The 9,212-nt window shown below is 37.6% G+C and overlaps 1 protein-coding gene across 1 annotated transcript; it reads left to right on the top strand.

The window, feature by feature from the left end:
• The first annotated feature begins 4,559 nt into the window (after positions 1-4,559).
• LOC113037012 (extracellular calcium-sensing receptor-like) lies at positions 4,560-8,473 on the top strand. Its single transcript, XM_026193706.2, has 8 exons — positions 4,560-4,681; positions 5,093-5,387; positions 5,490-5,779; positions 5,938-6,233; positions 6,552-6,760; positions 6,910-7,131; positions 7,223-7,346; positions 7,457-8,473. The coding sequence occupies exons 1-8, from the start codon at positions 4,575-4,577 to the stop codon at positions 8,359-8,361; spliced, it is 2,448 nt and encodes an 815-aa protein (XP_026049491.2). The 5' UTR covers positions 4,560-4,574; the 3' UTR covers positions 8,362-8,473.
• Positions 8,474-9,212: the final 739 nt, after the last annotated feature.

Here is a 9,212-nt window from a genome sequence, read left to right on the forward strand (position 1 = left end):
TTACGCAACCACACGGGGGGACCTGGTGAATGACCTGCAGAGAGCTGGGACCAAAGTAACAAAGGTCACCATCAGTAACACACTACAACGGCAGGGAATCAAATCCCACAGTGCCAGACGTGTTCCGCAGCTGAAGCCAGTGCATGTCCAGGCCCGTCTGAAGTTTGCCAGAGAGCACATGGATGATACAGCAGAGGATTGGGAGAATGTCATGTGGTCAGATGAAACCAAAGTAGAACTTTTTGGTATAAACTCAACTCGTCGTGTTTGGAGGAAGAAGAATACTGAGTTGCATCCCAAGAACACCATACCTGCTGTGAAGCATGGGGGTGGAAACATCATGCTATGGGGCTGTTTTTCTGCCAAGGGGACAGGACGACTGATCCGTGTTAAGGACAGAATGAATGGGGCCATGTATCGTGAGATTTTGAGCCAAAACCTCCTTCCATCAGTGAGAACTTTGAAGATGAAACGAGGCTGGGTCTTCCAACATGACAATGATCCAAAACACACCGCCCGGGCAACAAAGGAGTGGCTCCGTAAGAAGCATTTGAAAGTCCTGGAGTGGCCTAGCCAGTCTCCAGACCTCAACCCCATAGAAAATCTGTGGCGGGAGTTGAAAGTCCGTGTTGCTCGGCGACAGCCCCAAAACATCACTGCTCTCGAGAAGATCTGCATGGAGGAATGGGCCAAAATACCAGCTACTGTGTGTGCAAACCTGGTAAAGACCTATAGTAAACGTTTGACCTCTGTTATTGCCAACAAAGGTTATGTTACAAAGTATTGAGTTGTATTTTTGTTATTGACCAAATACTTATTTTCCACCCTGAGTTACGAATAAATTCTTTACAAATCCTACCATGTGGATTCATGGATTTTTTTTCACATTCTGTCTCTCACAGTTGAAGTGTACCTCTGGTGCAAATTACTGACCTCTGTCATCATTTTAGGTGGGGGAACTTGCACAATCGGTGGCTGACTAAATACTTTTTTGCCCCACTGTATGATGGTTCTTTAAAGAACCATGAAGACATCTGAAGAACCATTTAAGAACCATAATTTTTCTGAGTGTAGAGTAGTAGTAGTATTAAAACACTCAATTCAATGGAAGAGGTGATCATCACTTTTATATGTTCAAGTGCATGTGTGGAGAATATAATAAGGCCTTGAGGCAATGAGATGTAAAACACAATATTTATGAGTGTTTTAAGTTGTAAACTGGTCAGATTTGAACATGACAGGAAGGCTAGACACGCCATGGAAAAAGACGGACAAAAGTAATGAAGGCACAATAAAGGAAGTAATACTAAATACAAGACACAAAATGTAAAAGACCACATAACCCCCCCCCCCAAAAAAAAAAAAACAAAAAACAAAAAAACAAAAATAATAATAGAGATGCATTAACAAAGACTTGACAAGATACAAGAGGATAGGAAGGCTAGACTTAAACCCAAGGAATTCAAAATATGGACAAGAAACACTAAAAGAAAATCAGATTACAATGGTAGCGAAAACAAAACCCTAAACACAGAAGATTTACAATAATGGGGAAAAATCAGCAAGGAACAAAAGTAACCAATAAACAAACTAGTGCAAAACCCAAAACTCTGGGTCAAAGACCCAGGGCCATGGCCTGGGTCTTTAAAGCCTTTAAATTTCCAGCATTATGGTCCAGTCAGTCATATCATACACTAATCTATTTATAGCAGCTGTCAATTGGAATTCTCATATCCCATCCCATGTTCATAAATTCTTGTTCTATGTCATCATCATATAGTTTTAAACATAAAAAAACAGTAAAAAAAATTAAATAATCTTTTTAATGTTTTTATTACCATTTTTTGGAGCGAAGACTTTTTTTTTCTTTTCTTTTCTTCTGACCCTGTGTTTGGAAATGTGTAGCCAATTAGATTATGGCATGAAAATCTCAAAATATACACTTAAAACCAAATCAAGGAAAACAAAATATTTTTTTTAAAATCTCGAGAACACAATAGAAGAATATTTAGAAAATTTTGACACGTCTCTGGAGCTGCATCAGATATAGGGTTTTTTGGCTTTAGATTTGACTTTACTATCATCAGTATAATCAAATCAAACCCATCTATACTGCTATACATGATCTGTCCATTCTCATAGACATGCTCTGTGTCCATTTTTTAACCCATGTTTCGAAAATGCAACTATATATCAATAAATGTCCGCTCTTAAAATTTACTTATTAGATTTTTTTTTGTCTCGTCTCGTTAATTACTCCCAACTGTGTCCCCCACCTGTGTGTAATCTTCCTGTGTCTCTCTGAGTGTATTTAAGTCTTCTGTCATTGTAGTTGCTTGTCCGTCTGTGTATCCACCATGTCTCACTCGTGTGTTTTCCCTGCTGTCAACCATTGTCTGCCTCAGCTTGCTCTCATTCTTGTTCAGGTTCGTGTCCAGTAGTTAGTTTGTTCCCAGTATAGTTTAGTCCTTCCTCCGTTTGCCATTTGTCCATTTTTATTTTGTGTTTAACCCTTTAAGACCTACCATAGAACCAAGTCCGCCAGAGCTTATATTATATTTTTACATGCTGTGGAGCCATTTTTGGGAGCATTTCAAGTTGCTATACATCAATACAACCATTATAGCCCAGATTTTAATAATATGTATTCATTAAGTGCATAGTAATTACATAAATTGCAAAAAAGTGCAATAAACTACAAAAAAATTGAAAATCGTTTTTGCTTTTTTAACATATATTTGTAGTTAGAGAAATTTAAGAGGCGTATCCCTCAAAACTGTAATTACAAAAAAGTTGCACAAAATAGTTTCCCACCACAGGAAATTTATTTTGAGTGTCTTCATAGTTTTATTTTTGAAATACACCAATTTTTATACACTGCAGGAAAAACGAAAATAAATATTATACTGCAAATTTGCAAAAAAGCAGCATATGCATCAAAATAAACTATTTCCAGCAGTGCAATATGAGTCCTAAGCATCCCAGAAACGACACAGAAAGTCATAAAGTCAAAGATAACTTTTAAAAAGACGAGTATAGGCCCTGAGGCCCTGATAGTAAAAAAGACTACATTTCCGCGAAAATGACGTCACTTCCGGTTTCGGGCAGGTAATGGCGGAAATGCAAAAGTTCGCGCTGACGTCTATTCCAACGTAGGAAGTGTTATGACCAGCTGATTGGATCGGTAAAGCGTGTTTCTGGAATATTATGTTTTTGTTCCTGCAAGCGCTTTTTATGCAGTTTTTGCAAAGCTTTATGTGGAAGGAAACCGTGACCTAGGACAAGCTGATGGCATAAGATGTAAGTACAACTCCTCCGGTTTCATATGCAAAAAAATTTTTTGCGCTAGGTTGCAGTGCTACTGGGATTTAAAAATAGTTACGCAAAACAGAGCGTGCCCACTCCGATCAGCTGTAAAGGGTTAATAAACCACCTTCACACCTTTACAAGTGCCTGCATTTGGATCCTCCTTTATCAATTAATCAATCAATCAATCAATCAATCAAAGCTTTATTCGCTACATGCAGGTTGCCCTGCAGTGAAATGGGACCCCCGACCTTACACACACAACACAGACATTACATGGGGATACAAGTCGGAGATCGGTAGCGTTACAGAAAAAACACTGAAATATACACTACAGTGGGTAAGTACAAGAGGAAATTACTTCCACACGGCTCATCTCACTCGCCGTGACAGTCACAGGTTAAGTGAAACTAAACACAATGACAAAGAAGACAAGACTCCTTCAAAATAAACGAGGAAACATGGAGATATAGACATGACAACACAAGTTTGACAGACTAGACTAGACAAGAAACCAAACACAAAAACCAAGGAGACAGATGATAAATGATGGCTAACCTAAAGCTCAGCTTAACCCTAAATACGAATAAAACATGAACTAATAATCACAAACCTAACATAAGAAACTCAATAATAGAGAAATAAATTCAAAATGCTGGCACTGCATGTGAGAGACCCAGCCAATGACAATTGTGAATATAAATTACATAGCAGTGAACTTTAAATTGAACTTAGAGCCAAGTTTTAGAATGATATATTTCCTGAATATTTTTTTAAATATTTGTAGTGAAATAATAAATCATAGAATATCTTATTGTTAAAATCAATCAATTAGATGTGTATCTAAATTTAAATTAGAAAAGATATTCAAATTGGGTAATGGTTCACAAGAGGAAAACAGAGATATGATCATATTGCTATATCCATAGTTCATAGAACATATAGACTTAATTAAAGGCTACTAGGTAAGGGCGTGATCTTTTGAAAAGTTATACCAAAACTAGTGGGTGTGATAAGCTATAAAAATGAGTGAGAACACAAGCTTGCTATATAGAAACACCTGACATCAAGCAGGGATGGAGAAAGCGGTGGCTTTCATTGGTCTGGTATTGGCTGTATGTTTGTTTCACCTGAACTCAGCTGCTGCCTTGGGTGTTTCTCTAAATGATTTGTATCAGAGGACTCCACTTACAGGGGCTCTAGCTGGTACTGTGGTTTCATCTGTGAATTGTAAGCCGCAGGGTAGCACTCGTCTACCTGTATTCTCAATGGATGGAGACTTCACTATTGGTGGTATTTTTTCTATTCACAACTATGTGCACACAGTTAACAATAACTACACCACCATGCCTGAGCCAGTAAGATGCAGTGGGAGGTCAGTAAGAGAGAGAAATTGGTGTTAAAGGATGCTGCATTGCTTTTGTACTGGGCTGAAAATTCTTTGCTTTTATTTTAGTATATGTAAAAATACTGAGTAATCCATAGACATTCTGCTTATTGTTTTAAAAACTGAAATTATATAGTGTGTTAAGCAATTGCTTTATAAATGTGTTACTTAATATTTTTATATAAAAAATAATTTGACTTCCTCTTTGTATTTTACATTAGTTTCTCATAATAAATGGCTCAGGGTTACCCTGTCATGCCTTTAATCAAAAGATATATTACAGTGATCATCTGACCATAGTCCAAAAAAGCCTGTTTGTTAGGGTGATTTCTTGAAATTTAACCTGATCTAAGTTTTTGTAGGCTAAATTCTAACAGTAACATAATTGTGTGTCTCCAGCATGGAATCTCGAGAGCTGCGATTCTCACGTGCAATGATCTTTGCCATTGAACAGATTAACAACAGCACAGACCTGCTACCTGGAATCAAACTCGGGTATCAGATCTATGATTCATGTGCATCTGTGCTTGTGGCGGTGCATGTGGCATTTCAGTTTTTGAATAGCTTGGACCCTGTGTTTTACATTGGCAATAACTGCTCCCAATCTGGTATGGTGATGGCTGTTGTTGGTGAGTCTGGGTCTACACCATCCATCAGCTTGTCACGAGTCATCAGTTCCTTTAAGGTTCCTCAGGTAAATATTTGAATTTCTGGAAACTTTAGATTGGAAATATGGATGTGAATTATTTTTGATTGTGCTGTCATTGAAAGAGTTTTGTTTCCTCTTTTGCTTTAGGTGAGCCACTTTGCCACATGTGCATGCTTGTCTGACAAGCAGCAGTACCCGAATTTTTTCAGAACAATTCCCAGTGATAAGTTCCAAGCTGGTGCACTAGCCAAGATGGTAAAACACTTTGGCTGGACTTGGATAGGTGCTGTTCGATCAGATTCGGATTATGGAAATAATGGCATGGCATCTTTTCTACAAGCAGCACAGAAAGAGGGGATCTGTGTGGAATACTCTGTATCTTTCTATCGGACTCACCCACATAGCAGGATCCAGAGAGTAGCAGATGTTATTCGCAGGTTTCCACATTAATATTAACTGTTTGGAGATTAGTTTACATTCTTATAAATAAATGTTTTGTGGTGACATATTCCACAGTAAGTTATTGAGACTGATACTTTGCATTTTACACAGTTAAAAACAAAAAAGCTTCTAATGTGTTATGTTGTCTCTCAAGGTCTACAGCTATGGTTATTGTGGCATTTGCAGCTATAGGGGATATGGCAATCCTGTTGGAGGAGCTTTCACATAATCCTTCCCCACCGCGCCAGTGGATAGGCAGTGAGGCATGGGTAACCAGCCCAGAATTAATGAGGTACAGTTTCTGTGCTGGGGCCGTTGGATTTGGGATTCAGAAGTCTTTAATCCCAGGTCTCAGAGATTTCCTGCTAAATCTGTCTCCCTCTCAAGTAGCAGCATCTGCATTGCTTACAGAGTTCTGGGAGGATGCATTCAACTGCACACTGAAAAAAAGTAATAAAGTGTTCTTAGTTTTAAAATTACTCTGACAAACTCATGGTGTTATAAAGTCTGCTGCTGCTTCATGAGCAAATCCATTTCCACAAAATAATGAAATATGAATTTGAAAAAGGATGCATCAGTGAAAATAATCTCACTTGATATAAAGACTTTTAGGTCAAGTTCAAGTATTTTAGTTCCAATGTTTTTTTTAACCCTTTGTCAAATCTGATTGTGAATGTTAAGATAATTGGTTAAATGTATCAGAAAGAAGGCATCTAATATTTTTCATTCAATGGTGAAATCATCTGCCCTGTCTTTCTGTATCTGTAGGTGCTGCTGCTACAAAGAATAACGTGTGTGATGGAAAAGAAGACATACTGAATCTCCAAAGCCCATATACTGACACGTCTCAGCTTAGAATTACTAACATGGTGTACAAGGCCGTGTATGCAATAGCACATGCCATTCATAATGCAGTGTGTCAGAGAAAAAACGTCACATCTCAGTGTGACAAACTGACCAGGTTAGAGTCCAAACAGGTCAGTCAAAAATCAGTTCCGGTGACTTCATTACCCATAGTAAAATGCTAATGTAAATTAATTATTAATAGTAAAAGTAAAAATTATTACAGAGTATTGTTTTCTTTTTTCCCTCTCCCCTCTCATCCTGTCTTAACTGATCCTTTCAGGTTTTAAATCAGCTGAAAACAGTGCATTTTTCTCAAAACGGGAATGACATGTCATTTAATGATAATGGGGATCCTGTAGCAATTTATGAGCTGGTTAACTGGCAAAAAAGTAAAAGTGGAGATGTTAAAATGGTATCTGTAGGGCTGTACGATGCATCACTGCCAGTGGGCCAAGAGTTCCGGATCAATAGAAACATAACCTGGATGGAGGGTACCACAAAAGTAATGACAATCTGAATGAAACTTTAAAGAATGGAATTATTACAGCTCTGTAATAATTACATCTATTCTGCTGTTTTTATGTCTTTTACAGGTGCCGGTGTCAGTGTGCAGTGCCAGTTGTCCTCCAGGAACTCGTAAAATGCTGCAGAAAGGAAAACCCATCTGCTGCTATGATTGTATACCATGTCCTGAGGGCGAGATTAGTAATACTACAGGTAGAAAAGAATTATTTCCATATTTCCTAAAATGCCTTTATGGCAAATGTCTGTAACACTGAATATTTTGCAAGAAGCCCTCTCTGATTTTCTTTATTCTTTCCATTTAGATTCTTCTGATTGTTTACCATGTCACAAAGAGTTCTGGCCTAATGCAAAGAGAGACACTTGTATCCCTAAGCCTGTAGAATTTCTTTCATTTCAAGACATCCTAGGGATTATCCTGGCTACATTTTCAGTTCTTGGTGCTTGTCTGGCCATCATAACTGGGGCTGTATTCTTTTATCACAGGACATCTCCAATTGTCAGGGCCAACAACTCTGAGCTGAGCTTCCTGCTGCTCATCTCACTGACTCTGTGTTTCTTATGTTCATTAACTTTCATTGGAGCACCATCTGATTGGTCCTGCATGCTGCGTCACACTGCGTTTGGCATCACCTTTGTACTCTGTATCTCCTGCGTACTTGGGAAAACTATAGTGGTTTTAATGGCTTTTAAAGCTACACTTCCAGGTAGCAATGTGATGAAATGGTTTGGTCCTCCACAACAAAGAATGACTGTTGTGTCTTTCACCTTTATTCAAGTTTTAATATGTACTATTTGGTTGGTACTTAGCCCTCCATTCCCAATTAAAAATCTAACCACATACAAGGAGAAAATCATACTGGAATGCGATTTAGGCTCCCCTGTTGGCTTCTGGGCTGTTCTCGGCTACATAGGCCTACTTGCCTCCTTTTGTTTTGTTTTAGCTGTCTTAGCCCGCAAATTACCTGATAATTTCAATGAAGCCAAATTCATCACTTTCAGCATGCTGATATTCTGTGCAGTGTGGATCACCTTTATCCCAGCATATGTCAGCTCTCCTGGGAAATTCACTGTAGTTGTGGAGATTTTTGCCATTCTGGCCTCTAGCTTTGGACTAATAATGTGTATATTTGCTCCCAAGTGTTTTATCATTTTGTTTAAGCCTGAGCAGAACACCAAGAAAAATTTGATGAACAAAAACCAATCATAGTATATCCTTGTTTCAAAAATGGTTACTATTGCAAGCAGACATTTCACAGTTTACATAATAGTACATAATAAAATTCTTTAGTTTTAGTTGTTATTTAAATTAAATAATTATAATTCTTTCTGTGAATAATTTCTTAATATACATATAATGTTATTCAATTATACATTATTTATACCTGTATTTCTTAATGTAAAAATAATTATTCCAAAGTTAAGAATCTAAATAAATTCATGATCCCATGTAAACATGATTTTGTCCAGAGTTTTTTCTCAGTGGTTAGATACCATTGCTTACAATATTTCCATTTGTATCAAAAGCTAAGGGAAAAATTACCAGCATAAATGTAATTTGAAATGAGTAAAGTTTGCCATGTTATATGTTTATGCTTGGAATTTAATTAAAATGAATTCATTGGTTGCCACTGGGAAACCCTGTGTTTGCATGTGGATGCTACTTTGAAATTTACCACACATCTAAATGTTGCACAAGCAAGCGCACGGCTGTAGCTTCCCAAAGCAAAGCAGTACCTACCACAAATTCACCTACCAGAAAATTGCATAGCAACATTTACAAAACAAAAGACTGCCATGGCATTAAACCAATCTCTAAATCAGTGTTCACTCAAGCACAGCATATAGTTAGGGTATTAACCAGGGTTTAAAATATAGTGAGTTCCAGAGGCAGAGGTATAGCTATGTTTGTTTAAGTGCTGGAGTACATTGGTCATGCACAAACCCAAAATGCATGTATATGTTGAAGTTATTTGTTTCTAAGGCTACTTAACCACAGTGGTAGGTGTACATATGTCATTTAAACATAAATGAGGAAAAGTGATCGAAAGTTAGACTGCG

Source organism: Astatotilapia calliptera, chromosome 14 (genome assembly GCF_964374335.1).
Source record: "Astatotilapia calliptera chromosome 14, fAstCal68.1, whole genome shotgun sequence".
NCBI classification, from domain to species: Eukaryota; Metazoa; Chordata; class Actinopteri; order Cichliformes; family Cichlidae; genus Astatotilapia; species Astatotilapia calliptera.

Bases quoted from the DNA above. Each gene is read 5' to 3' on its own strand.
- LOC113037012 (XM_026193706.2), top strand. From the start codon at position 4,575: ATGGATGGAGACTTCACTATTGGTGGTATTTTTTCTATTCACAACTAT. The intron at 6,234-6,551 runs GTAATAAAGTGT...CTGTATCTGTAG, and splicing joins CAACTGCACACTGAAAAAAA to GTGCTGCTGCTACAAAGAAT. The intron at 6,761-6,909 runs GTCAGTCAAAAA...TGATCCTTTCAG, and splicing joins CCAGGTTAGAGTCCAAACAG to GTTTTAAATCAGCTGAAAAC.